Source organism: Aethalodelphis obliquidens, unplaced genomic scaffold (assembly GCF_003676395.1).
Source record: "Aethalodelphis obliquidens isolate GAN/ISIS:26980383/991018 unplaced genomic scaffold, ASM367639v1 scaffold7, whole genome shotgun sequence".
Lineage (NCBI taxonomy): Eukaryota > Metazoa > Chordata > Mammalia > Artiodactyla > Delphinidae > Aethalodelphis > Aethalodelphis obliquidens.
This window is the reverse complement of record NW_020837951.1, coordinates 13,173,350-13,201,279: the sequence shown is the minus strand read 5'-3', so window position 1 is coordinate 13,201,279 and position 27,930 is coordinate 13,173,350. Positions and strand designations below refer to the sequence as shown.

Sequence of the window (27,930 nt, the reverse complement as noted above, 5' to 3'; positions counted from 1 at the left end):
ACACGAAATGCAGGCAGAACCAGACTCACCCAAAGAAAACTCTCACCCAAAGAAAATGAGTAAAAGTGCAGTTTATTATGTACAGCATTGGAAAGGGAGGCCACCTGGAAAAAACTCTCGTACTAACACTGTCATCCTAGAGCTCCTTCTATGCCTCCTCACTCCCAGGCAATTTAATTCCAACCTTTTGGACTATGAATCCACAAGGCAGAAGAGCGAAGGTTGTTTGGTATCTGGAGATAGACTCAAGGAACAGAAAGCACTGAACCTCTAAGTCTGACAAGAGATTTTCAGCCAGGATATGTGGTTGTCTCCTGGTCCTCAGTGGTCGAGGGTGAGCCACCTCACAAAAGAGACAAAATCATTATTTAAAAATTCAAAATATAAATGCAGCTTGAGTTCCAAGCCAGAATGCTCTGTATATTGTATATCTAATGAACTCTACCAGGCACCTGGATCCACGGTGGTTCAAGGTTTTGTAAAATAACCTTAGAAATGGGCTGTCAGGAGGGGACTCTCGTAGGCTGGGATTTGACAGAGTGACCCAGCTAAGGACAGATATGAAGGGCAGCTTTGGGTAAGGAAGCTGCTATTCTTAGACTTTTCTAGGTGAACTCAGAGCTTCAAAGAGGAAGTGGTACAAATGTCACCAGGCGGCTTTCCAGACCAATAGAAGAATGCCAGGCTACTTGGCTTCACAGGCATTTGTGAAACGGAAGATGCTTCTTAATATTACAGCAGTGGTGGTTCAGAAGGGCTGACCACTTCCTCCTTTAGCATCACCATATACGACAGAAAAAAAAAAATCACCAGGGAAATAAAAAGGATCTATACCTATATAGATATGCTAAGCTTGAGAGCATCTTCCCAAGCTCCTTGGATACTGCGTGCCCGAGAGACTATGAATTCCTTCTACTACTTAATGAATGGTAACCAAGATAGCTCACAGTGTACATGAGTCGATAGCATGCAGACAGTAAAATATAATGGTTTTCTGAAGATATATTTTTTTAAAGTATTAGTCCCTTAAGCTATTCAAATGGGTATATAAACAATGGCTTATAGAACTTAGAGAAAATTTTATTTAAAAAAATCAAAACTACTTAGAACCTGATATATGAAAATAGGCAAAAGTGAGAAAAAAAAGCACTTTTGTGACAAGTATTTAGCTGGTTTGAAAGACCACAGAGGAATCATTTACTCATAAAGGGGCTCAGAGAAGTTAAAAAAACAAACCACCCATGTTATTTTAAAAGGACGTCTACAGCAATGGATTTAGAAGTCTTTCAAGGGTTAGGGTCATCATTTTCCTTGGTCTTCCCCTTTTTCTCCAGTGCTAACAGGTACTGGCAAGGACATGTCTACCCTTAAGTAAGGATTACTTTGCAGCATCGGGGGTGTGGGTGGGGCAGTTTGAGTTTAGAAGGTAAATTGATGTTAGGGAAATTTCCTTAGCTGAGACTCCCCGGAAGTAAGGCACATCTGGCCCAGAGAAGCTGGTTGTAGCCCGAGGTCACTGTTCTCTGCAAAACATTTGTCCAGCCAGGGTGTCGGGTTGGGATGATAGTCTGCCTTCCTCCTTTTGGCCTGGCTGCTGACAGAGGGCACAGAATGACTCAATGAGATTCGAAAGAAGATTTAACCTATCGCATAACAATCTAAAAATACGAACTTTGAAGTATTTTAGAGTGAGAGATTATCTTACATAAATCATCACTCTCAGGTACTATTTACAAGCTAACAACCTTCATCTGTGGCTAGCTAGGAGCACTACACGTTCTAAGAACATCACACTCAACATATGGAAAAAGGAAGGGAGGGAAGAAAGTCAAGGTTCCCACCCTATTCCCTCCTTATGGGTTAGAGGCTGGTTTGGTCCCCACTTCATCCTTAGGAGGGAAGAGCTCATCTCTGCATCGGCCTACATGGCTCACTGTTTTGCCCCCATGATGCCTTGCAGCATATCTATGGGCAGAGGGAAGACGATTGTCGAGTTTTTCTCAGCAGCAATGGTGGTCAGTGTCTGAAGGTACCGGAGCTGAAGGGCAGCAGGAGATTCGGTGATGACCATGGAGGCTTCTTTCAGAGCCCTGGATGCATTCATTTCTCCCTCAGCGGCAATGACCTACAGAACAGTGGCAAGGAGAAGTCAAACCAGAGAACACAGGCGGGTGTTGAGCAGTTCAAACCGGGGTACGTCTAGCTCAGGTGGTACACAGAGCCTTCCTGAGAGTCAGCCAGAATAATTCTAAGGAAATCAATTTCCAGACTCAGTTCCTGTATGTTCTTTTTCCTGTAACTGATTTGCGTGAATATGTGCCCGAGGGCAAGACATTCTCTTTTACTATTTATTGCCTTTCTCCCATTTCTAGGGCACCAAACAAGGGGACGATTCAGAATACTGTGTAGGGGCTGAGAAAGTGAATGACCCCAGTGACTGGATACAAAGCCTTTTGCAAGTCAGATGGATTTCCAATGCTTTGATTTCAAAGAAAGGGAAGAGGACCTTATTGTACTGCAAGCCGATGGATAATTAAAAGTATTTTTTGATGAAAGATCACTGTAGGATTTTTTAGCACGTAAATTCAGAGGGAGTGCTAAGAATTGTATAAAGTTACTTAAAGAAAAACTTCCAATTCCATCTACTTATTTATATAAATAAGGTTTCTTACTCCTTATACCTGTAAAAATGAAAAGTAGAATTGATGCTGAATATTGTCTTATTCTAGCAATAAGTAACAACCATCTACAAAGACATGGATTCATTCCTCATTCATCTCATTGAGACCCTTGCTTGTAGTCAGAGAAATTTTTAAAATATTTTAACTTATATACTAAATGTGTTCCAGAAGGGTGAGAAAATAATTCATGACAAAATACATTATATTAGGAAAAGACTCGGTGGGGGAGGTGGAATGGAAATAAAAGTTCAAGGAGAAAAAGAAAAAATGAAAAATTCCTAATTGCTAAAAGAACTTATTCTTTCATCATTCTATAAAACAGAGGATGAAATCATTATGTTATCAAAATTTCACTGGATACATTTAAAAGAATGATGTTAACAGTTTCATTTCAAAATGTCAATTTTTAAAACATGCCAGGACTTATATGCTTGACAAGTATATACATTCAAAATGAAAAATTTTACATGTCTATTTAAAATGTGAGATGGGACGTAGAGTTTTTCTAAATTCTTTGAGGGGTTACATGAGCAAAAAGTTTGAAGATCACTGGAGTGGTGGGGACGGCAGGGGCGATGGAGTCTGGATGGTCTTAAGCTCAAATCGCAAACCTAACCCTTCCTAGCTGAGTGTCCTCAGAAAGGTTACAGTAAGTCCCCCACAAACGAACGGGTTCCGCTCTGAGAGCACGTTCGTAAGTCCAATTTGTTCGTAAGTCCAACAAAGTTAGCCTAGGTACCCAACTAACATAACTGGCTATATACCGCTGCTTCTACACTTGCTTCCAGACATCCTGGGCTTGAAATAAAGATACTGTACTACTGTACTCTATACAGTACTGTAACGTACACAAAAGCACAACCACTTGGAGAGGATGCACGCACACGACAACGTAACCCAGACACGTGCACTAACTTATGTTGACTGGACACGCACTAACGCACGTTTGCATCTTTGAAAGTTCGCACCTGGAAGGTACGTAACTTGAAGGTTCGTATGTAGGGGACTTACTGTATTTAACATTCTGAGCCTCAGTTTCTTATTCTTAAAATGGGATAGCACCTACCTCATGGGACCATTGTGAGGAAGACAGAGAAAGTCTATTATATGTTGAGTGTATAAACGGAGGCTAATTATGTAGGAAGGGCAAGCGCCAACTCAAGACCTAATTTTTGGATCCACTTATACCCTAATTCCTAAAAGATTCAGAAGTCAAATCAAGGCAGTTACTTCTAATTCGTAATCCTAGGAGAAGAGGTGTAAACATACCATAATCCTCAAGACTAAAAGGGTAGTTAGGTTGTTCTCACAGGGATCTCAAAATATTAATGGTTCTTAACACTGCTGTGAATATCAGAATTGAAAGCAATAGTCTTATGACCAGTACAATTTCATTGACGTATACAGTAAACGTTGGGGGCCCCCCAGGTGTCAAGCCCTGTGAGGGGCTAGGGATAGAGGCGGACTCCCCTGCCTCCCTCAGCTCCTGGCCAAGTAGGGGAGACAGACTGGAAGCAGATCATTTCATTCCAGTGTGACAAATGCTGACAGAGACATGTACAAATGCCGGCACTGAGAGGAAAGCAATTTTTGCAGAAGGTGAAGTGGTGAGGTTACAGAAGAAGCTGAACATTACAGGACGAAAGGCTTGCTGTCTGGATTAAGATGAGAAAGAATATTTCAGACAGAACACATGAAAAGGTACTGAGGTGTAAAAAAGCTGGTGTATTCCAGGACCCTGTAAGGGGATGAGCACTATGGGGAAGAAGGAAAGGTAGGGGATGAATGAGGCAAGGTGGGAAGGTGGGGGGTGAACGGGGCAGAGGGAAAGGTGGGAGACGAATGGGACAAGGTGGGAAGGTGGGGGGCGGGGGGAATGGGGCCGGGTAGGAAGGGCAGCACAAGCTCGGGTGTTCGTCTTCATCCCAGAGGCGATGGGAACCCTCATCAGATCTAGTTTGAGCAAACACTCCGACAGATGTCTGAGCATCAGGAAGAGAAAAGACCGAGAGGGAGAGCTTTCAGAGTGATTTGGTGCCAGTCACCGGCAGTGGGGATGGAGGAGGAAACAGACTGGGGCGCTGCTCAGGAGGGAGACTCAACAGTGTGGGGCAGACTGGGACGGGACCAGAGGGGAACAGAGGCTGAGTCCAGGTTCCTGGATTGCGGTGCATTCGGTGAGACAGGGGATACTTACTGGGAGATGGAACCCAGATTAGAGGATAAAAACCTAAATTTATCAAGGCAAACCATTATGCCCTACTAGATGTGTGAGAAGGGGCCAGTGCCAGCCATACTGAAAGGGACTCCGGGAACTGTCCTCCCAGGCAAACACTGGAGAGAACGCACAAGCCGACCCTGCCACGAGAATGGCAGGCTCTGATTTTCTTTCCACGTCATCTCAGATGCCCAGTTAGGTCCTTTTTTCTGTCTGGACAGGGACCAACTGCAAAGATAGCTCATCTCCCACTACCAATCAATACACCATCTCCTGGCTGGGAAGCCAGACCCACCCGGCTGTCTCACATTTTGTTAATAGAAAAGCTGCTCTGAGTGAGCTGCCCAAGAGGTGAACACAATACCACAGGCTGTGTCTAATACAGGCAAAGCGGGCACTATGGGTAGGATGTTAGGAAGCAACGCAAGCTACCCATGGGTGTGTGCGCCTTCTGCAAAAAGTGCAGTAGTCCCCTGTCAATCTGCACTTCGTCTTTACAGACCGTCGTGTTGAAAGCTGGCATTTTCAGGTACGTGGGCCGTCCTGCTGTCTCCTCCTGTGGCCTAGGGGGGCTGCTCTGAGGGAAGCGCCAAGAAAGGTGACCTGCATTCTTGCACCCCACCCTCTCAATTATTAGATGAGTAGCCCCAGAGATAGGAGCCTGAAAGCACATGCCAGGCACTCTTCTGAGAACCGTGAAAAAGGAAATAAGGGAGAATTTGCAAGCACGGAAGACATTCCATTTCCAGTCATTAAGAGTTGGTCTGAAAACTTTAAAAAGAGGTCCCCCTAACGTATCATAACACGTTCAGGATAATCTGTCCTCTTTCGTGACCTTTCTTCTCACAATTACGCTTGTGAGCACTTACACGTTCATCTCTTTGCTGTGCGGTGCACCTTCGTATGAACCACATGTTTATTTACCCATCCAGCTAGCAATGGATATGTGGGTAGTTGCCAGTCGGGGGTAATTACAAATTGCTGCTGGAGCACTGGAGTGAACACTCCAGCATGTGCCCTTTGGTACACAAACATGTGCACTCCTCGCAGATACAGACAGACAGACAGTTCTGCAGAGCGGCTGTACCGATCTATATTCTCACCAACAAAACCTCCTCCCTCGCCCACACTTGGATCTTTTGTTTCCTTTTTTCTTTTTTTAAGCCGTTCTGGTGGATGGTTAGCGTGGCATCTGCTTGTGACTTGCATTTGCGTTTCCCTGACGGCCAATTAACTTGAGGAATTTTTCTCTGAAGTCTCTTCATCTATAGACTCTCCCACCCTTTTCCTCTGCAATTTATTTGTTGAAGAAATGGTGACCCCTATTTCCCTGAGAACTTGAGTGCAGGGCCTTATGGCTGTTGCGGGGTCACTGTACCTTATGGAAGGATGAGACTCATGGTGATTCTGCGTGTTAACCGCAACCTTAAAGACAGCCTCACCCAAGTGAGAGCACAGTAATTCAGAATTCTAACCAGCTTCCTTTATCTCTTCTTATTGTTAGAAAGGGAAGTCAGGAGTTCTCTTTCTTAACTGGTGAGAATGCTGGTAGAAGAGGCTCGGTCCATCCTGGAAAGTCCCAGAAGAGGCAGTGGGGAGCAGAAGAAATTCTAATCTCCATGGTCACTAATCAACTGTGTGCTTTTCAGGGAAACACATAACTTTTCTGGGCTTTGACGTTTTCATCTAAAGTGTGAGATGGCAAATAAGTTTCATGTTTAGGGCCAATTCCAAGCAGTTGCAGGCTGTCGCCTGGAGTGTTTCAGCACTGTTCTAAGGTCAAGTCAAGCTCAGGGGAAAACGGTGCTGTGGTTAATTACTGGCCTGGGAGCCTGAGGGTGGAGTGGCAGCCTCTGGGCCAGGTACTTGTCACCTTCAGAAGATAATCCCTAAGGACCCTTCAGGCTCCGATACTCTACGTATTCTATGTATGATAAATTCTATTATTCAATATGGTTTGGAAATGGGGCTTTTGGTTAATGACATATTCTAGGTAAAAGCGATTCCTAATCTTCCAAATAACTAAATTATAGTGGGGCATATTTAATATCATTAGCACAAATGTAATTTAATCTTCTAAATAAAATATGATGGTTTGGAGAGAAAGTACTTGAGGGTGTTGTAGTGTTATCACAAGCATCAATGAACACATCAGGCAAATCTAAAAATCCTGGTCAGTAGAAAATTCTGGATGCAGTGTGTCAAATGAACTACTATTCTATTTGGTGCTGGCTAAAAAATTATAGTGACCAATCCGTAGCTTACAGGGCATCCTAACAGAAGGGCAGGGTTCTGTGGTTAGCCAATTATCACCAGTTACTACTGTTTTCTAATGGCAACAAATTGGTTCGCTCCTGGTATCCTAGGAGATCTGTCACATCCACAGCAACCACTCCTATGAAAACTATCCCTCTTCCTCCACCCATTCATAGGTAAGGGGCCGTGGGACCTTATTAGGATCTTTGAGTGAAGTTGGACTGAAAAGAATCACTCTGCTGTGAATTTGGAATCGGGGCTGGTGTGTCTCCTTCAGCGTTCAACTGGGGAGACGTGCACTTGGGACGTGCACTTGGGAGTCAGACGTGCACTTGTGACCTCGGGAGAGGCCACAAACAGAAAGAGAAGTGAAAAAAAGAGAAGAGGAGAGAAAGGAAGAGGAAATAGTAAGAAGAAAGAAGAACCTGGGAAAAGACAGAGAATGAAACAGAAGACAAAAATAAGGAAGGAATGAATGGTAAGCAAACTGATGCAATTGCCCATCTGCTCTGAAGTCAGAACTGTTAATGTGTCCTTAATAGGGGACTGGGAGAATAATGTATGGGATGTGCAGTTAGAACGAGGTAGATCTCTGTGTACTGCTATTCCCAGGAGATACTGTTGAGTGAGAAAAGCAAGGTGAAGAACAGTTATGTATTGTATGATCCCACTTTTGTAAACCAAACAAGCCAGTAGACTAACAACCTAGTCAAATAAACCCCAAATGGAAATCTTCCAGTATGTACACTAAGCTGTTAAGAGTGCTGGCCTCTGGGGGAAATGTAAAGTGACGGGGAGAGCCTTCATCTTCACTACTTCAGGATCGTTTCAATTTTTTACAACAAACACGTTTTACTTTGTGTAATTAAAAAAGAAAACTCAACAGGAAAAACAAACGGGCTACAAAAAAAAAAAAAGGTTACCTTGGCTCGGGCCTCCCGGGATGCCTCTGCTTCAGCAGCCATGGCTCTCTGGAGCTGCACAGGGAGCTTCACATCCTTAATTTCCACACGTTCCACCTTTATTCCCCAGTCATCAGTGGCATCATCCAGAGTAGTCTGTTAGGAAGAGAGAAGGAAGCTAGAAATGTTCAGCCCCCACCCCGTGGCCTAAGGTAGCTCTGTTCATTGGGATTTGGAGCGGGAAAGGCACTGGTGGAGGGTTGCAGAGAGATCAGTTATCCATGCAGGCAGGGAGGCTGAAGTGGGGGGCTGGGTTACTGGGGAGCGGATCCTGATTCCGTTACTAATAAGCTAACGTGGGCTGGCAAACTTTTTCTCAAAGGGTCATATAGTGATTGTTTATTTTCAGTCTCTGTTGCAACTAACCCTACCCTTGTAGGTCAAAAGCAGCCATGGGTAGTACATTAAACAATGGGTGTGGCTGTATTCCAATAAAACTTCACTTATAAAAACAGGTGGCCAGCAGACTCCTGAGCCAATGTGACTCTGTGTGAGCCACGTTATTTCTTTGGGCTTCAGTATCCTCCCTTTACAACGGTAGGAATGAAATCATTCTATTCTATTTCATATGGTTGTTGTGGGCATCAAGTAAGACCAGAGATTTCACACACAGTGAAGTCTATACAAATAATAACAGTTCAGATTTATAGTACTTGATCTTTTCTGAACAAGTCAGGTTTGATTCGTCATCTGTTACGTAAGCAAGACTGGAAAGCGTAAGAGTTGCAAAGGCAGTCACGGGACTCGCACAGAATATGGCTTTAACTACACCTGCGCTATCTTGCAGAACGGCCTCTGAACTATTATGCTAAAGAAAAAGGTTAACACTAATTCTGGGAGAAAAAAATACACACTGGAGGGAATTAAAAAACAATGCACACATCGGAGTGTTATTAACCCAGGAGCTAATTATGTGAAAAAAATCCCCTTCCATCAAGTTTGGTAAAACTTTTCTACAAAGAAAAAAAGGCCGGTGATTCCCCAACTTGACTTGATGAAAAGTTCTCAAATACCCATTGACCCTTTGCTTTATTTTCCAACTTCTGTGAGATGCAGCACTGGTGCACTCCTCACCTGCATGTTGTGTGCAATTTCTTCCCTGTCGGAGAGGATCTGGGAAAGGTTCTTGGTGCCCAGGACATTCCTCAGAGTCGTTTGTGCCAAAAGACGGGTTGCTGAGTCAGCGTTGGTGATGTTCGCTACAGCTAGGGTAGCGTTCTGAACGCGGTAGTAGACCACGCCGTCCACACTAATTGTCACTGAGTCCTTAGTGAGGATCTACAACACAAAGGAAGCAATTTTACAACTGTCAACCACCTCTTTCTTTAATAAAACCGTAAGGAATGGTATGTGACAGAACACCTTAAAACACTAGCTCATCGTCTTTAGTAAGTGCTGTTGACTAAATGTTTGTGTTCCCCCAAAATCCATGTTGAAACCCAATCCCCAATGTGTTGGTGTGTGGAGGTGGGCCTTTGGGAGGTGATTAGGTCATGAGAGTGAACCCCTCGTGAATGGGATTCGTGCCCTTAGAAAAGAGGCCCCAGAGAGATCCCTCCCCCCTTCTACCATGTGAGGACACAATGAAAAGACAGTGGAAGCAGGCCCTCATCAGACACCGAAGCTGCTGGTGCCTTGATCTCGGACTCCTCAGACTCCAGAACTGTGAGCGATACACTTCTGTTGCTTATAAGCCACATAGTCTACGGTGGTTTGTTACAGCAGCCCCAAGGGACTAAGAGAGCAAAGCATCAGAATGTTAACTATGTCTACAAAATTTTACCAAAGTACATTCATTTATTTATTAATTCCATTCCTTCATTCGATCACTTAACAAATACTGAGACTTAGTAGCAGTTAGCAGCAGGCACTGTGCTATGTTCCAGGGATAAAGGTATGAAAAAACTTGGTTCCCACTTTCAAAGAGGTTGAGGAATCAAGGGAAGCTCTAAGGGACTAAGGATGGACAGTTTTAGGTGGCAGAGGTGATACATGAACTAAGTCTTGAAAAAGGAAATAAACATTTTCTGAGGATAGAGTGAAAGAGTATTCAGGGCAGAGAGAATAATGTGTGAAAGGAACAGAGGTACCGGGGAGCCGAGGTTTGATGAACTGTAAGTAGCAGAGTGTTACTAGAACAAAAAGTGAACGGAACTGTTTTCGTAGGGTGAGGTCAAGGTGGAAGTATATTTACAGCAGGCTACGTGGAAATGCTCAACAGGACACAATGAATCAGTGCTTCCTATCACATTCAAGGGCAAAGTCCTTGCTTTGGTGTAAAGCCCTTTGACATCTGCCCTCTGCCTTCATTCCTCCCCACTCCTGCACACACTCTATGCTAGATGACATGCAGGTCCCCACATGCACCATGTTCCATGCCCCAGGCCTTTCTGCAGATGGCCCTCTCCTTGCATGTCCTCCCTTCCCTCTCCCCCACGGCTTCAGGCTGGAGTGTCCTGACTCATCATTTAAGACACAGTTCAAGTGTCCTCTTCTCTATGGAACTTCCCTGATTCACTCGGCAGAGTCAAACACTCTTTCCTTTGCCCCTTCACTGCAGTGACGTGATTTATCTACATCATCACTTTGTTAGACTATGAATTTCCTGAGGGAAGTTTGTCTTTGTATCTCTAGCACTGGCAGAGCGCTTGACACACAGCAGGTAGTCAGTAGACAAGAGATGAACGGGACTGAAATGCGGTCCCAGGAATACAGTGAGGGATGAAGAGTGGGAGTGAGAGAGTCAGGAGACGCCAACTATAGTTTCAGCTCTGCCGGCACCTCCCTCGGTGACCTCCAGCAAGGCCTTTAGACTGACTTAGCGATTCCTCATTTGTGAGATGGGGCTAATAATACGGCCCAAGTCTATGCAAATTTCTCTGAAGGTCAAAGAAGAAGATGTTTGGAAACGAAGCCCTTTTGCGAGTGTAGCGAGCTATGTATGTGGAAAGTAATAAAAACAATGATAATACACAGCAGTTTAGTTCTGCAAGGCATCAAAGCAGTAATCCTTTTTTTTTAGTAACCTAAAAATACTTCTAACCTGGAAAAGAAGTGGGGGATTTGTAAATAGATACACAGTATATTACCATCTTGTGTGAAAATTAATCTTTTCCTACGATGTGATGGGAAAAGGTGTATCGTTTCTAAATGAGTTCTTGCCACTGTGACTCTGCCACAGCTGGAGCTTTGTAAAGTTGCATCCTCGCTATCTACTGATTATTGTGGGCGGAGTGTTTATCTCCCTTCGCAGTAAGTTCACAGGGGATCAGAAAAAGGACTGCTTGCCAAGTTCCAATCCGCTCTGTGTTTAGAAAGCAGCTGGAAGGCAGAAGCTCACAGTGACCCTGCCAGACGCCTGCCATGTTTACAGAGGAAAGTGCCAGGAGAATTCCCCGCTGCCCTGAACGGGGCTCCTAAGGGCCAATCTTCCACGCAGAGAATACAGCAATGCTCTCAGTCTTGTTCTTGTGGGTGAAAATGATTTCCGGTTTCACCCGGTATGTGTGGATTATGAAGTCTGACCTCCCTAACTACTTGGCTCAGCGCCAGCAGGGAAATGCCTGAGCTGGTTTCTGGATTTTGTGACAAGGCTCCACCACTCTGCTGAGTACCTGGCCTGTGGCCAGAAAACACTGGCCGTTTTCTTCTGTCCCTCCCATCATCATGTTTTTAGGCTTTCTATCTGCGACGGTTATTACAACTCCTTAGACACGAGTGCCAGGATGGCCATCACTGCGTCAAGGGCCAGGACGGAGCTGCTGTAGGATGCAATTAGCATGGAGCTGTGGGGAAAGCACTGCACAGGGAATCTGAAGGGCTGCCTTTGAGTCCTGGCTCCACCACTGTAGTTTGGAGGAATTCCTCCGTCTCACTGCAACCATCTACTTTCTGGGTTCTGCTGTGCGTTTCAATGGTGATTTGTGGAGCAATTTGAAAAAGCCTGAAATAATTACTAATATAAAACATGATATGCTTATCTAAAGTACCAAAGGGGCAGTTTCTAATTCTTTGGCTTCTAACCAATTTATTTAGAATACAGTCAAGAACCGTAAGAAGAATATCGTATCAGAAACCCAGAGAGGAGAAGTGTGGTAGTAAAAATGATGACAACGGTGATGACAGTAATATTATACTTACATTAACGTGACAGTACGTTTTGTAATAATAGTAACGACAAGCACTTTCATAGCACTTACTACCTATCAGCCTCTGCTCTAAGCACTTTACATAGAGTATCTCATTTATTCCTCACAAGAACCATATAAAGTAGGTCCTGTTATTATAACCTCTATTTTATAGATGAGGAAACGGAGGCACAGAGAAGTTAAAGAACTTGCTCAAGGTCACACAGCCGGAAAATGGTGAGGGCAGACAGCCCTAAAGCTGTGCTCTGACTACTGTCCCCTGCTGCCTCTCAACGCCAGGCCCCTTCCCCGGTGATAGCTCAGTTACTCACAGCAAAAGACAACCTTACCTCCTGAGGAGGAATATCAAATGAAATAGTTCTCATGTCCACTTTGATGAAGCTGTCAGTGCATGGCAGAATAAAAAACAAACCTGCAACAGAGACATACACGAGATTAGAGAGAGACACCAGCACCTGACCAGCTCACCACACCATTCAGTTCTAACAGAATCAACCTGATAAACCGAAAGAAAGCAGTTCACCTCAGTGAATGAGCCAGAAGCCAGGAATGTCATCCTTGACGCCCGCTCTTTCTTCCCACATCTAACTGTCCCCACAAGACCTGTGGATTGCATCTCCTTACTTCACTGTTACTGTCGCCCATTTGTTTTCCCTTAGACCAACGCAATCACTTCCCAAGTCATCCTTCTAATCCTTCTAGTTTCTCTCCTATGAACCAACACAAACCCCTGAACAAGCCGTACAAGGTCCTGCACGACCTTGACCTCGCTTACCTCTTCACCCACTACGCTCTCCTCCCGTCCTGCACTCTGGCTGGGCCGCCTGCAGTTCCCTGAGCCTACAATGCTCTCCTCTGCATTGCTCTGCACATATTCTGTGCTGGGAACACCTCTCCCCTGCCTCACACCCTTTCCTGGCAAGATGTCACCTCCAGAAAGCATCCACTAGTTGGGGTCATCACTCTTCTCTGGGTTTCCACAGCCATCTGTGACTGTTTGACCATAATACTTATCACGTGGGATTGTAACTACCTGTTTCCTTGTTGGTGTCCCACCTCCAGGCAGTAAGATCCTTGAGGGCAGGGACTGTGTTTTCATCTCCCTTGAATTCCCAGAGCCTGGAACTCAGTGGGAGCTTAATCGAAGTTTGCCAAAAATAATGACTGAAAGCATTTATTTCAGTAGGGACTCTCACGCTCTAATTTCGATAGCTGTGGCTATTCTTGGCCTAAGATAAACTTATCAACTCAAGTAGGAAAGGGAGGGGAGAGGCAGGAAGGAAAGGGTAATTTCTGGTAGGCAGCACTGCTATTGTTGCACAACTTCTGCTATGAGAACTCTCTTCTGAGTCAACAGAGACCCTCATAAGGGAAATCACATCAGTAAAAGGACGAATCTCGTTCTCCAGGCAAACAGTTCAGAATCCTAGTACTGACCAGGTCCTTTGGCGCCTCCTTGTAAGATGCGACCCAGTCTAAAGATGATGGCTCTTTCATATTCTTTTATGATCTAGATTAAAAGCACAAATAATAATTTAACATGAGGAGTACAAGTATTTATATGCATAGCTTTCAAAATACATATTTCTGCTCCAAACAAGTGAGATGCCTCTATTTTCTTTTCTTCTCTATAATCCAGATAATAGCTATAGGTAACATGGTTAATGTTTAATCATCCCTGCCAAAATAACCAAGTTATTTACTTTTATTATGGATCATAAAAGCAATAGATACTCCTTGTATAAAATCTGGAAAGTATAGAAGAGTATACAGAAGCAAATCCACGCTCCTCAGCTGTTAACATTATTATCCAGTTACTCATGCATTGTCAATACAGGAAAAAAAGCGCTAAAGTCCTCATAGCTTGTCTTCTGATTCCTTAAATTATAATAGTAACATAATCTGAAAATTCTTAGAGCATATTTTCTTTTAGGAATATGAAAATGATAGTCATTTATCACAGTATTAATAACTTTATAGACATTTTTAACGTTATTAATGTATTACTAACACGTGCCAGGTGTTGTGATAAGTACGTAATTCATTTAATCCTCACAACAGCCCTATAAAGCAGGTGTTGCTATTTCCTCACATTATACATGGCAAAGGTCACACAGTAAATAATGGCATCAGCAGTCACACCTCAGCATCCTGACTCTGGAGGACTTGTTCTCACAGGACTACCCCACATCCCTGACTCCAGAAAATTTTAGATGGTGATCCCTACTTTAATCGTCAGGAGGGGCTGACTGGGCAGTGGCTGAAAAGAAGTCTTAAGATTCCATGATAATTGGTGACTAGAGTTAAGAATTATAGGCCAGTATGGTCTCTCTCTCTCTCACACACACACACACACACACACACACACACACACACACACACACACACACACACACACACACACACACAGTGGGCTTATGTACTTAGGAGTTGACCCCTTTCCAGATGTTGATGAAATATTCTTTACCTTTATGCACATCCATATTGACAACGGGAAAGTTAAAACTGTGAACAAGAATGATATGGCCACCAAAATCCATCCACAAGGTCCCAGGCCTGCACTGGGGCTATCTGTGAAAACCAAAAACATACAGCTCTTATCACTGTTCTTAGCATGGTCCCCCCATCATCTTCATCCTTGCTATTCACTGAACACCAGCTGTTTACATGTATTTTCCCATCGAATCCTCATAAAAACCTTGAAGTGCAGGTACTACTTTCCCTAATTTTTATTATGCAGTGAAGTGATAAAAGTAAGAGCCAATCCCAACTACCAAGAAGGTTACAGTTTAGCGGGCAAGACAGACAAACAGATCATTATAATACTAAGTGCAGATACAGTGTCCGTTCAGCATATTTTGAAAACACAGAATGGGGTAACTCACACCACACCGTTGGGATGGAGGTGAAGGTAGGGTGGGGTGGGGTGGGTAGGCAATGGTGATGGTTGTCAGAGGGGCTTCTTGCAGGATGTAATGGTTAAGGAAAATACCAACGAAAAGGGGAAGGAGGGCAAAGTGAATTGAAGCCGAGGGTACAGCACAATTAAAGGTGAAAATCATATGATACACGCATATAAGCTCATTTAGGTCCTCTTTTTAAAAAGGCCACCTGTAAAATATCTCACTGGGTATATGCACAATGTATCATCCATATTGGTTCTGATTTCTTACTATTATGAACAATGCTATAACGAACATCTTTGTACATAGCTTCCCTCTCACATTTCTAATAGTTTCCCTTTTCTGTAACATGGAATCGTTTTTTTCCTTCTTTTTTTTTTTTGGCTGCGCCATGAGGCTTGTGGGATCTTAGTGCCCCGACCAGGGATTGAACCCGCACCCTTGGCAGTGAAAGCGTGGAGTCCTAACCACTGAACCGCCAGGGAATTCCCTGAAGTAGCTTTTGTCTGATCACAAAGATAATACATGCCCCACTGCAGAAAAATTTAGAAAAGTATAAGAAGGGAAAAATCATTCAATTCAGAGATGATAAATATTCTTCCAAACTCTTTCTATGTGCATGCATTTTTCGAAGTAAATAAATAAAATTTGTCACCTATGTTTCTCCCCTCTAGATAGTGTTCTTTCACCTTCTTTTTTAGCCTGTCGCTATGCATTTGTGCTTCTTCTGTTTTAGTTTTAATTTTTTATCAGTTAAACTTGCATAAAGTTAAAAAAGTCAAACAGTTCCACGAGTACAAGAGGGCAGTCCCCTGCTCACCTCTTGCAATTTCTTCTACTCAAGGCAACCGCTCTTTCGGCTGAGTATTGTCGTATTTAACCCCCCTGTTTCTAAATAATACACTGGTTTGGTTATTTGTTGCTTTTTTCAGTGTTGAGCTTTATCTGTTGACTTTCTACCCCTCCCCCCACATAAATATACCCATCCTTGGAATTGCATCATAATTTTGGTTAGATCAATATCAAATTTTATATTTCATGAATATGCAAATGCCATTCAGAGCTAAGCCACGTAGTGAAGCATAATTCGTTTTCTTTTCCTGTACAACTTTTTTTTTTTTTTCTGGAGTCAATGTCTGTCTTTTTCCCCTTTGCTTAGTTTTCAATGTACTTATTGATTCAACCCCAAACGTTTCATCAATCATCTACACCTCCTTTCAGCAGGCTCAGGTATTCTACCAATTACACCTTCCAAAGAAGAGTCTTGGAGTCGTGTCTGGACCTATTCATGTTCCTGGTGCAGCAACCATTCCTCTGATCGCCTTTCACTGTCATCCTGGGAAACTGCCTTCCCTTCCTAAGTTGTGTTTCCCACTCTCTGTGTCCGATGTCTTCCTCGTTTTTAGTTTGTTTTTCCTTTCTGTGGGGGACAGAGGGACTGAACAGGCCGAGGGATAGATCGCTTTTCTTATCAACCACAGAAGGCGTCTGCTGTCTTTCCAGGAGCTGTTTTAATAATGGGAGGGAGGGAGGTGGTCAGAGGGGAAGAGGTAGGCCAGGCATGGGTTACTACTCAGATCAGGAGGGGCGAAGACAGCAGCAAGATGGGGCTTTGACTAAATAGGAGGCCAAGAAAGAAGCAGAGTGACGGCTGGGAGCACGAAGAAAAGACACACGTGGGTATCCAGGTCAAGTGCTCTAAAACATAAGATGAAAAACCAGAAATACACGTGAGTACTTTGGTTATACACGACTTTGTAGTTTTCCGATCCTGTGTCATAGTGTCAGGTTAACATCCTAATGCGTACTTAAGTAAAAGTGAGCTAAGTTAATCCTGGAGGCTTCTAAGTTATCCTTTTGAGGGGTACGGACATGTTCAGTGAGAGAATACTCCAAGCAACGCCACTTCTCCACAGGTGGAGGAGCCTATCAGGTGCTGTCATGACGGATACGAATCACAGCAGCCTTTTTAGACAGTTTATTGTACTTCATGCACTGTAATAAGTTACTTTAGACACGTATCTCATTTACTCCTTACAAAGCCCTGGGAAGTTAGGTGTTTTTAATTCCACCGTACAAATGAAGTAACTGAAGCAATATCTTTCCCAAGGTCACAAAATGGAGGACTTGGGATTCAAACACAGGTCTTCTCACTCCAAAGGCCACGTTCTAAATCAATTCACTCTTTGACCCTTTGCCTCTGAATTAAAAAAAAAAAAAAAAAATCCTTATTAAAGAAGTTGTTGTGTTTGGAGCACTTCCTCAAGACAGAATCCAAGCTGGGAAAGCATGGTAGGAGTTCCAGGAATGAATCTGATATTCTTACAGAGGAAGCCCCCTTAATTCCAGCTGTGCCTATTTATAGCAAGAGACAGTCTCAAGGTTCATTGCCAGGCTCAGGTCTAGGTTTCCAAAATGAAAGGAATTCCAAACAAGGAAGAGATGGGCCACAAATACTTATCTGACAGCATTTGGTGCTTTCTAAAATACTGCCCCAAGTCTCCCATATTCCAGGCAAAACTCTGTGTCCTGAACTGTAATAGATGATAAACTCCCTGAGGGCAGGGATGTTCCTTTTTTATTTTTATATTCTCAGTGTCTAGCACAGTACCTTGCAGAGAGTGGATATAAAGTACTTAGCCAGTTTTCCAACTAGATATGTAATTTCTTGTGCATTTATATCCCTTATTAGATGAATTTCCTGAGAATAGGGAATGTTTAAGTTTCAACTTTCTGTGACTTCTTAGTTGTGCGATCTTTACCTCTCTGAACCTTTGTGTCCTTACTTGAAATAATCAGACTGGCCTTGCAGGACTGAGGCAGTGCTCAGTAAACACAGATGACAGTTTTCTGTCATTCTCCTATTTCACTCAAGTGTTCAATTTCCATGATGAAAAATGGGAAAATAGGTAGCTTTTACTCTTCTTGATAAAAGCCTCTGAAACTACTTAATTTTTCCCTCACTTCGTGCCTCCCTCCTGCCAGGCTAGGCCTGGACATTCAAAGACCTTCAAGAAGCTGATTAGTGAATCAAATTATTAAGTTATTGAATTATTATCTACATAAGGACAAACGGGAAAGTACAGCCCAGGTTTTTTGTGCTCAATTTCCACTATGTTGTTGAAAACCCCAGATGAGTATACGGGATTTGAATGCAAATCAAGAGGAAGAAGAAATTAAGTGGATTTTCTGAAAACTGGACTTGGTCTTTTTTTGCGGTACGCGCGGGCCTCTCACTGTTGTGGCCTCTCCCGTTGTGGCGCACAGGCTCTGGACGTGCAGGCTCAGCGGCCATGGCTCACGGGCCCAGCCGTTCCGCGGCATGTGGGATCTTCCCGGACTGGGGCACGAACCCGTATCCCCTGCATCGGCAGGCGGACTCTCAACCACTGCGCCACCAGGGAAGCCCTGTCTTTCACTTTTCAAATGCTCAGCTAGAAATAATCCGAGCGTACACACTGGAGAAATGGTGCTATTTCATAATATTCTAGTGCCTTTAAAATGAAACGATCCCATTCTCAACCCTGAAACTCTTCCCCACCTGGTTATAGCTTAAAAAGGTGCATAAATCACATTCCTCAGAGAGGTGAGGCTTAAACTCCACCAGGCTGTAAACAAACTCTTAGTCATTTCCAGTCAGTACAGCCCAAAGAGGAAAAGAAATCTCAGTTACTCCCTCAAATTTTATGAAATTCATTTCCTTCAAGATTCCCACTTATTACCCTGATGACTGAATCCTCCCTCCTACCTTTATGAGGTAAAAGACAAATAATGAACAATAGGTATTTCTGAGACATTTTGGTTGATATACTTGTTGATACTTGCTGGGTAGGAACAATCTTAAAGATTAGGGATCCCATGATACTTGGTTGTAAATACCACTTTGCCATGGTTTAGAGTACTTTTTTTTTTCTTTTACTACAAAACTCTTTCCTGAAAACCGTGGTAGAATAAAATTTTAACCAAAGCATGGTATTGAAAATGGATACAAGCCCATACATTAACATTTTTTAATTGAGCATTCAAATTGGGCTTACCTCCAGGAAACTAACGTAAATTTTTAAAAATATTACTTTTTTTTCTTATTTTAAAAGTAAAATACTGTCACTATAACATTTAAAATTACAGTTTAGAATAGAGGAAGAAAAATAATCTATACTTTTATATCTCTGGACGGTGATTATTTTCTGCCTTGCTATTGGACACACAATATATATGTGTCCTTTTTTTCAAAAATGAAATAATGGTATACATAATAATTTTAAATCTGTTTTCCCCCCTATATTGTGGACACTTTTTCATGTCAGGAAATACTCTTTATTATTAAAGGTTGAATAATATTCTATCGTTCCATATGATGAACATTTAGGTTGTGTCCAGTTTTCTCAATTAGAAACTCTTTTGCTTTGAATATACTTTCAGCAAAGTTTCCATACATCCTTATTGTGTAAACTAATTTTGCTGAAAAGATGAAATTACACAATTCTTAAATTTCTCTTATTCTGGAGGTACATTTTATTAACACTAATAATCACCATTTATTAAATGCCTATCACACATCAGCCACAAGCTAACTCCATATACACATTATTTCTCATGTTTACAAAAATCTGTAAAGTAGGTATAACATATTCCTTCCAGAGTCCCAAAGTACTAAAGCAAAAGAATTTCTGGAAAGAGACAAAAGAAAACAAAACAAAACCATGAAACAAATGGAAAAAACAAAAAACAAAACCAAGTTGTACAGTAATTTTTGTTGGGTTGGCTTCCAGACAGGCAGTAAAATATTCTTTTCAAGATTATAACAGGCATAATTTCAGAGTACTGCATATTGTTAATGATCCCATATCAGCTGATTTCCTTTACGGTTGATTGAATTTGGCACTACTAGAAATCATGTGAAATAATAAATTCCATTTACCATTGGGACTCTATTCTAAAGTTCAAAAGATACGGGATTTCTTCTTCAAGCAAAGGCCAGAAACATACCTTCACGCAGTATGTGAAAATCTGACTGAGTCATACACATTACTACACAAAGAAAAGGTAAGCCAAAGAATTATTGAAATACCTACATTTAAAGCACAATCTTTTCCTTCCTCTTTCCCAGTATACAGATGAAATGCTTCATGTTGTAAATTGCCAAAAACGTTGTTGTTTGGGTGGGGAAAGATAGCATGGCTAAGAATTTAGTCTCAAAAACACGTTATCTGGTTCTAATAGCAACTTTTAAGGGGCAATAGTAGGTCGAAACGAAAGGTCTTGGCATTTTTTGAGTTTTTCTTACAAGCATATATATTCAGCATACAAGTGTTCTTTTTGGCCACAACTACTCCTCATTGGAGATTCCATGTCAAGGTGTGGTAAACGTTTCCTGTAAAGGGCCACAGAATAAACACATAAGGCTTTACAGGCCAGAAAGTCGGTCTCAACCACTGAATACTCTGCAAAAGCAGTCACAGACTATACATATATGAATGAACACAGCTGTGTTCCAGGAAAATGTAATTTAGGAACACTAAAATCTGAGTTCCATATAAGTTTCAAATCTTCCTCTTTTTTAAAAAAATGTATAAATATAATAAAAACTATTCTTAGCTTGTGCAGTATACAAAGTAAGCAGTCGGCCAGGTTTGGTCCCCAGGCCACACGACGCATTCTAGTTCCATCTCATACAGTCATCTATTTGAGGAGGAGGACATTGTGAGTTAAAGAAGACGTCTGATCTTTCTTCTGGCATTTCAAGTAAGGGTACAGTTCCCAGATTCCTAGTTTCTCTTCCCTTTGTTTTGAAACAAGGTCTTTAAAAGACCTGATACATAAGAATTCAAGGCGGAAACAGGCAAAAGGGCAGATAAAATATTTTATTTGAATATAAATACATCTTCAATTAATCAGAATTTTACTATAACTGAGTTTTTCAAATGACTGGGATTTTAGGAGAAAGACAGAAAAGGGAAGGAAACGATAGAAGAAAAGGCAAATAAGAGAAATGGAAAAAAGGAGTTAAGAGAAGAGAGACAACAAAAGTGAAGGCAGCATCCCGTAGAGAGAAAGATTCAAACAGGTAGAGGGGAGAAAAGCAGAGTTTAGCACATAGTAGGGTGTCAATAAACAGATGTTGAAAAAATGATGCTGTTTACTTGGCAACTGCAACTTGCAGTTCATTGGGCAGAGGTTTTGAAAGCAAACAAGCACACACTATAACCCATCTTTCAAAAGACTATTTTAATTAGGCATGGTTTACAGTTCTTCAAATGCCCTTATCCTTAAACCTCTAGGGAAGAAATTATGCTCTGGACTGGAGTGGCTACAGGCCAGATGGTATCAAGTTAAGAACCATGACTGAAGACCATAACTTTTCCGCCCTATTATAAACCTGTAGATACTAGACTAAAAGAACTAGTACTGATGAAGCATTATGTGACTTGAATTACAAAACTCAAAATGTGTTTACCATGAGACAGTAAGGAGAGGAAATGGACTAGTCCTTTTAAGAAAGATTTTCAATAAAAGTTGAAATAAAGGGAATGCTGTGCTTAGCTCAAGAAGAATCAGGAGGGCTTCTCTGGTGGCACAGTGGTTAAGAATCCACCTGCCAATGCAGGGGACACGGGTTCGAGCCCCGGTCTGGGAAGATTCCACATGCTGCGGAGCAACTAAGCCTGCGAGCCACAACTGCTGAGCCAGCGTGCCACAAGCCCACGCGCCTAGAGCCTGTGCTCTGCAACAAGAGAAGCCACCGCAATGAGAAGCCTTCGCACCGCAACAAAGAGCAGCCCCCGCTCGCCACAACTATAGAAAGCCCACGTGCAGCAACGAAGACCCAATGCTGCCAAAAATAAATAAATAAATTTATTTTTTTTAAAAAAAGAAGAATCAGGAAATTAAATAAATATTTTATTTCCCAAGCATCTTGAGGATTTTCTGTAGCTTTCCTTCATTCAAATATTTCTAGCCATAAAACAGGAGGAAAAAATAGGTGAGACTATCATCAATGATTTTAAATTTGAACCCCTGAGTCTTTAATAGGGTCCCCTCTCCTAACCTATAGCACTTCACCCTCTCTAAACACTACTTATCATACTTGTAATTATCTTATTCAGTGTCTTCTTCATGAGATTTTGGTCTTGTTAAAGTAGTACAGCATAAGGCTTCAGAGTTGGCTCTGCCACTTATTAGCTGTGTGATCTTTGGCAAGTGTCTTAGCTCTCTGTGCTTCACTCTAACCATCTAAGAAGAGGGCTAATAAGAGTACCCCCTCAAGGGTCAGTGTGAAGAGTTAAGTGAGCTATCATGGAAGACACCCAGTGCATAACAGATGCTTGAACAACATTTGTTAAGTAAACAGCTGTTGAATGAATTGAGTGATTCTGCTGGTTTTTGTTTGTTTTGTTTTGTTTTTGGCCGTGCCATGCGGCTTGTGGGATCCTAGTTCCCTGACCAGGGATTGAACCTGGGCCCTTGCCAGTGAAAGCGCAGAGTCCCAACCACTGGACCACCAGGGAATTCCCAGATACTGCTGTTTTCTGGGGAGGGGAAGAAAAGGCTGAGTATTACAGAAGATAAATGGAAATTACATGTCTGCATACAGGATCCCAGAATACAGTTCATCAATTTTTGGTGGTGAGCATGCTGTATGGTAGGTAGATAGAAACAGAAATACAATGTTGTATTCATGAAACTTATAAACCAATGTTACTTAAAAAAAAAAAAAAAAAAAAGAATACAGTTCAGAATCGTCCTCTGTCCCAAAGCAGTGGTCATAATGCTTTCCCCAAATGTTTTCTTTCCTTTTCTCTTTTTAAAATCAGCCCTTTTCAACTGTGAGGTGAGAGAATTCAGGAAGGTAGAAGGATGGGCTGAATATGACCCATGTCTGGAAAGATAAAAATAGTTATGTTCAGAAAAACTGGAGAGAAAATCAATTTCATAATGTTATTAAGTTAATTAAATTTAGACTAGGCCTGAAATATACTAAACAGAACAAAACCCCCTCTACTTCTTCCGTTTTGTTTTTTTTCCAGCTCTTTTACTTGGATATCTTAAAAGTAACTATAATTAGGTTTTTCTCATAAAAGTCTTTGGAGGGCAACATCATTTTCATTAAATAATGGGAAACAGAAGCATAAGGAAACTAGATCATGAGGTTTCCCATTCTTCAACTGAGGCTGAGTAGCTAAACAGTGGCTAAGAGCTTGGAGTTTTGGTGCCAGATTTCCATTCTACCACTAAATTTTCTCATTAGTAAAATGAGGGACGAGAACAGTCATTATCTTACAGGAGAAAATATGTAAAATGCTTGACACTTAGGAAGCGTTCAATAAATAGTAGCCATTATTATTATCAGAACCTTAAGGTCATTACTGATACAGTTTATAGGAATAAACTTTGTATTAAGTGAATTGCCTTCTGGGACCTGAACACCATAGAGAAAATATCGACTAACAACCTGCCTGGGGACTCTGTCTTTGGAGGAGAAACAGACCACATTTGGGGAGGTAAGTTGGAGTCCCGAAGTTTCCTGGACCGTCTTTTATACAACTTTTTGTGCATAAATTTTAATTTCCTGTATAATTACTAGGCTTCCCGAACAGTCATTGTTAACCTTTTTATTCTTTGTTTTCCCCATTAAATAATATCTTAATAATTTACACTTTAAAGTTTCAAAAGTACATTCATATAAATTTTCTCATTTGATACTTAAAACCTTGGGAGTTAGATACCACAGTAAGATTAAGCCCAACATGAAGACGAGGAATTGACTCTGGAGACTGAGACTTCCCAAAGTGATGCTACTGAGGTCTCAATTCAGATCTTCAAATTGGAGATTCCACTCTCATTTCGCTATCCTATACCATCCTACCATCAGTGCATATCCACAACTAGGTAAGGCTGGTGTCTAATTTTCATTGTCTGATATTTTAGGACAGACACATTATTGCTCGTATCTTCAAGGCTAATCTAGAGTATAGAGGCTCAGAGTATAGACAAAGGTTCAAAAAGAATGGAGGAACGATTTGTGTGTCAACAGGCAACTGACACACACTTCCTTCTTTCTACTGTGACCTCTAACTGCTCTTTCCACACTTTCATAAGTAAGAGGAGATTCCTTAAGTACAGTACATTATCATAACAATTATAATCCCTTTATTGATAATATAAACCCAGACAGTCTATCTGTGTGAGGAACATGTCCACACCCTAAAATCAATAGTTTGGGTTGTAACAAACTTAATAAAAATAAACTGTAAACAGAAAAACATCTCCACCAACGTAACCAAACATTTAACAACTTGATCTACTCTATGGGGGTCTTTATCTCCCTGCTTCCTTTTACTTTCAACAAATATTTTTGCAAATCTACTATGCACTTGACCCTGAACTTATTACAGTGATGAAGGACACAATCACTGCTTTCAGAAGCTCTCCTGGTCTAACAAAGGTGATTATAATTGATATTTATAATCTGTGCAATAAACATTACGACAGAGGTAGGCACAAGATGCCAGGCAGACACGGAGGAGAGGTGCTCACTTCTTCTGGTTACAGTAATTTTCAGGAAAACGTTTTCCCACATCTTCTTAAAAAACAGACTGAATCCAATCTTTATCACTTTATCAACATTAAAAATTTTTTTCTTCAAAGCTGACCAGGTGATCAGTGACTGTGTCTTTTACAGTGTACAAGTTACACCATCAGGTGGAACCAATGACCTATTTAATTATAAAAAATTATATAAATGCCAACTTTTGTAGACTTGGTTGTCACTTGAGTTAATCTATGACCATTGATGGTTTAACTCAGATTAATTATTAAATAAATTACAAAGTTCTCTCCAATCTGGTCGGCTATAACAACTGAAATAAACAAATCAGTCCCTTGATTCTGCTTATTTTCAGGCATTCTTCCGAAGGGATTTATTCTGTTGACATGGCTCTTAATTATAACCATACATTTCTTTGCAATCCACCTGCATTATTTCATTAGAAAGCGAATGCACTGGCTTTAAGAAAAACTAGTCTTGCCCTAGGTTTGGTCATATTTATGTTCCTAAGACTAATTATCAGCAAAATCATAAAGGGGCAGTTTGGACTTTTATATTCCACTGCTTCTCTCAGAAGCAGCCCTCTGGAGCTGTCTAGCCAGGGGGTCTTGATTGAAGCCAGGTTCCTTTGGGCTTTATTTACTGTCTCTCACCTTCAGTGAAGTACTGATGTTTGACAAGTTCCTCCTTTTGGGTATGCAATTTGGAAGCAGCTCTAGGATAGGTAAAATGATTTGGAAAATCAGCCCAAGTTTGAACCTCGTTCACAGGTGTGGGTGATTTTTCCACTCTGAGCCTCCGTTTTCTTGCTGTAAAGTGGTAGATAATGACACTCTCCTTGTGGAGCTGCTAGAGGATTGCATTCGATAATGCTTTCAAAGCATTTAGGCTGTATTTGGCATATGGCAAGCACTCGATAAATTCTATTTAATAAATTCTAGTAGTGGTTTTCCTACCAGTGTCAGGTCTCTAAGGCGTACATTTTTAGAAAGGTGACAGCGGGACTTCCCTGGTGGCACAGTGGATAAGAATCCGCCTGCCAATGCAGGGGACATGGGTTCGAGTCCTGGTCCAGGAAGATCCCACATGCCGCGGAGCAGCTAAGCCAGTGAGCCACAACTACTGAGTCTGAGCTCTAGAGCCCGCGAGCCACAACTACTGAGCCCGCATGCCACGAGCCCGTGCTCCGCAACAAGAGAAGCCACTGCAATGAGAAGCCCGTGCACTGCAATGAAGAGTAGCCCCCGCTCGCCGCAACTAGAGAAAGCTCGCGCGCAGCAACGAAGACCCGACACAGCCAAAAATAAAAAAAAAAAAAAAAAAAAAAAAAGGTGACAGCGACCAAGCAAAATTTTGTTTGTATATATGATTTTCAGAGGAAAGGGTGCACAGTTTTAAATAGATTTTTAAAAGACTTCTGTCTAAAAAGTAGTGTAGAACCAACAAGAAGAGTTTAGGAGTGAAAGCTGTTCTGTGCCCATGAAAGACAACTAACATTAAGTACAAAGATCATGTTTATTCCCAAAGAACTTCTACAGATTTCCCACTGCAGTTTCACCAAACTTCTAACATTGTCCTCACAGTCCTTTAGTTTCCCACCAGGACATCAGGGTACAGATGAAAGGATCCTGCCTGCCTTCCTTTCTAGGAAGAGACAACTGACTATCAAAGAGGCCGGACTGCACAATTTTTATACCAGCAGGTTTTAGAATCAGTCAAACCCAGACTTCAAATATGACTCCATTACTTATAAACTGTGTGACTTTAAAGTAATTTAACTTCTCTGAGTATCAGTTTCTTCAAGTACATCCTCTCTGTCACACTCCTGATTTGGGAAAATAACTGTCCAAGGTACAGAAAAGAGGAAATAAGATTTCTGTAATTCTTTTGATGTTCCTGGGGAGGAACTAAAGACAAAGATTGCTGGGGAAAGGAAATGGGGACATATGGGATCGGTGGACAAGGCTGGCATTACAAATAATCAGAATAAATGAGTCCAGTATAGTGTTCTTTGTGGGGTGATGGAAAAGCCCACCCAGTCCCCTGAACTTCTTTCACTATGTCATTCTGTCTGAAATTCCATCCTTAGAAATAATTCCCTTGGATCACTAAGAGCCCCGGGGAGGCAACCAGTACTCCCAAGTGGTTTATTGCCTCTCTTTATGAATTCCTCCTCCCCCGCAAGGATAGCCAATAAAGGTTCTAGGTGATAGCCCTCTCAAGGGTACTAGTCACAGGGCAACAAATTGAGTCACTCACACAATTTCTGCCTCAAGACTGGGAAGGCCCTGGTAGGGTGGGGAACTTACAGTTCCTTGTGAGGGACAAAAGTCCGGAAGGCGAGGTTTCTAGAACAAAGGAAGTGGATGGGGCAGAATGGGGCAGAAAGTGAAGCTGGAAAGAGATACAGGAAGGATGCTAAAAAGAGACTTCCTTCTTTTCTTCCGCAAATGTGTCGGGAACATGTGGCGAAACTACACAGGTCGGTCTTGCGGCTTAATAGGAAATTGGCAGGGGTGGGGGGTAGGAGTTCTTTCTAGTTCGGGAGGACGGCGGCGCACTCTGGGGGTGGGCGAGGTTTGGGTAAAGGAGCTGGCCTCCGGTGGGGCGGGAAGGAAGGGGGAGTGGGGCGAAGACGCAGGCTCCCGGGTGTGGCGTGCAGGTCTGGGCCCGGCTCCACCACTCGCTGGCCGCCAGTCACTCAGGCACGTCCTCGTCCGCGTGCATGCCACGAGATAATGAGCGGAAAGCGCTGGCACAGGGCCTGGCATCTGGCAGCCGCTGGATAACGCGAGCCCCTGCTCTGGCTGTGGGCACTGGAGACGCGCCCGCTGTTGCAGGGTCCATAGTGTGCCGGGCACTGGGCTTGCACTCAGCACCCTAACATCCCTAAACCTGACCCCCAGCCCGCGAAGTAGGGCTCGTCATTCTCAGCGTACGAGTGGGGAAACCGCGGTTTTGAGCAGCGGTTGCTCGGCTAAGAACCATCCGAGACCTTCCTGGGACCTTTGGGCTAAGGCTCGTTCTCGAGAAGGTTAAGGGGCGGCGGGTGACCCCAAGGGCCTCGCCAGGGGCACAGGGCTCACCCGTGAAGGAGTCGGGAAGCCGCCGGGCTTGGGCTTCCGCTGATGGCCGCTTGTCAGACATGATGCCCGAACCGGAGTCGTTACTCTCAGGTCGCTGTAGCCAGGGCCGGAGCGGGAGCGGCGAGGAAT

The 27,930-nt window shown here is 42.5% G+C and overlaps 1 protein-coding gene across 1 annotated transcript; it reads right to left on the bottom strand.

Annotated features, from left to right (window-relative positions):
* Positions 1-55: 55 nt before the first annotated feature.
* On the bottom strand, positions 56-27,930 carry STOM (stomatin). Its single transcript, XM_027104998.1, has 7 exons — positions 27,802-27,930; positions 14,733-14,836; positions 13,703-13,775; positions 12,595-12,677; positions 9,192-9,395; positions 8,079-8,213; positions 56-2,125 (listed from the first exon to the last, which is right to left on the bottom strand). Exons 1-7 carry the CDS (start codon positions 27,860-27,862, stop codon positions 1,931-1,933), a joined length of 855 nt encoding a protein of 284 aa, XP_026960799.1. The 5' UTR covers positions 27,863-27,930; the 3' UTR covers positions 56-1,930.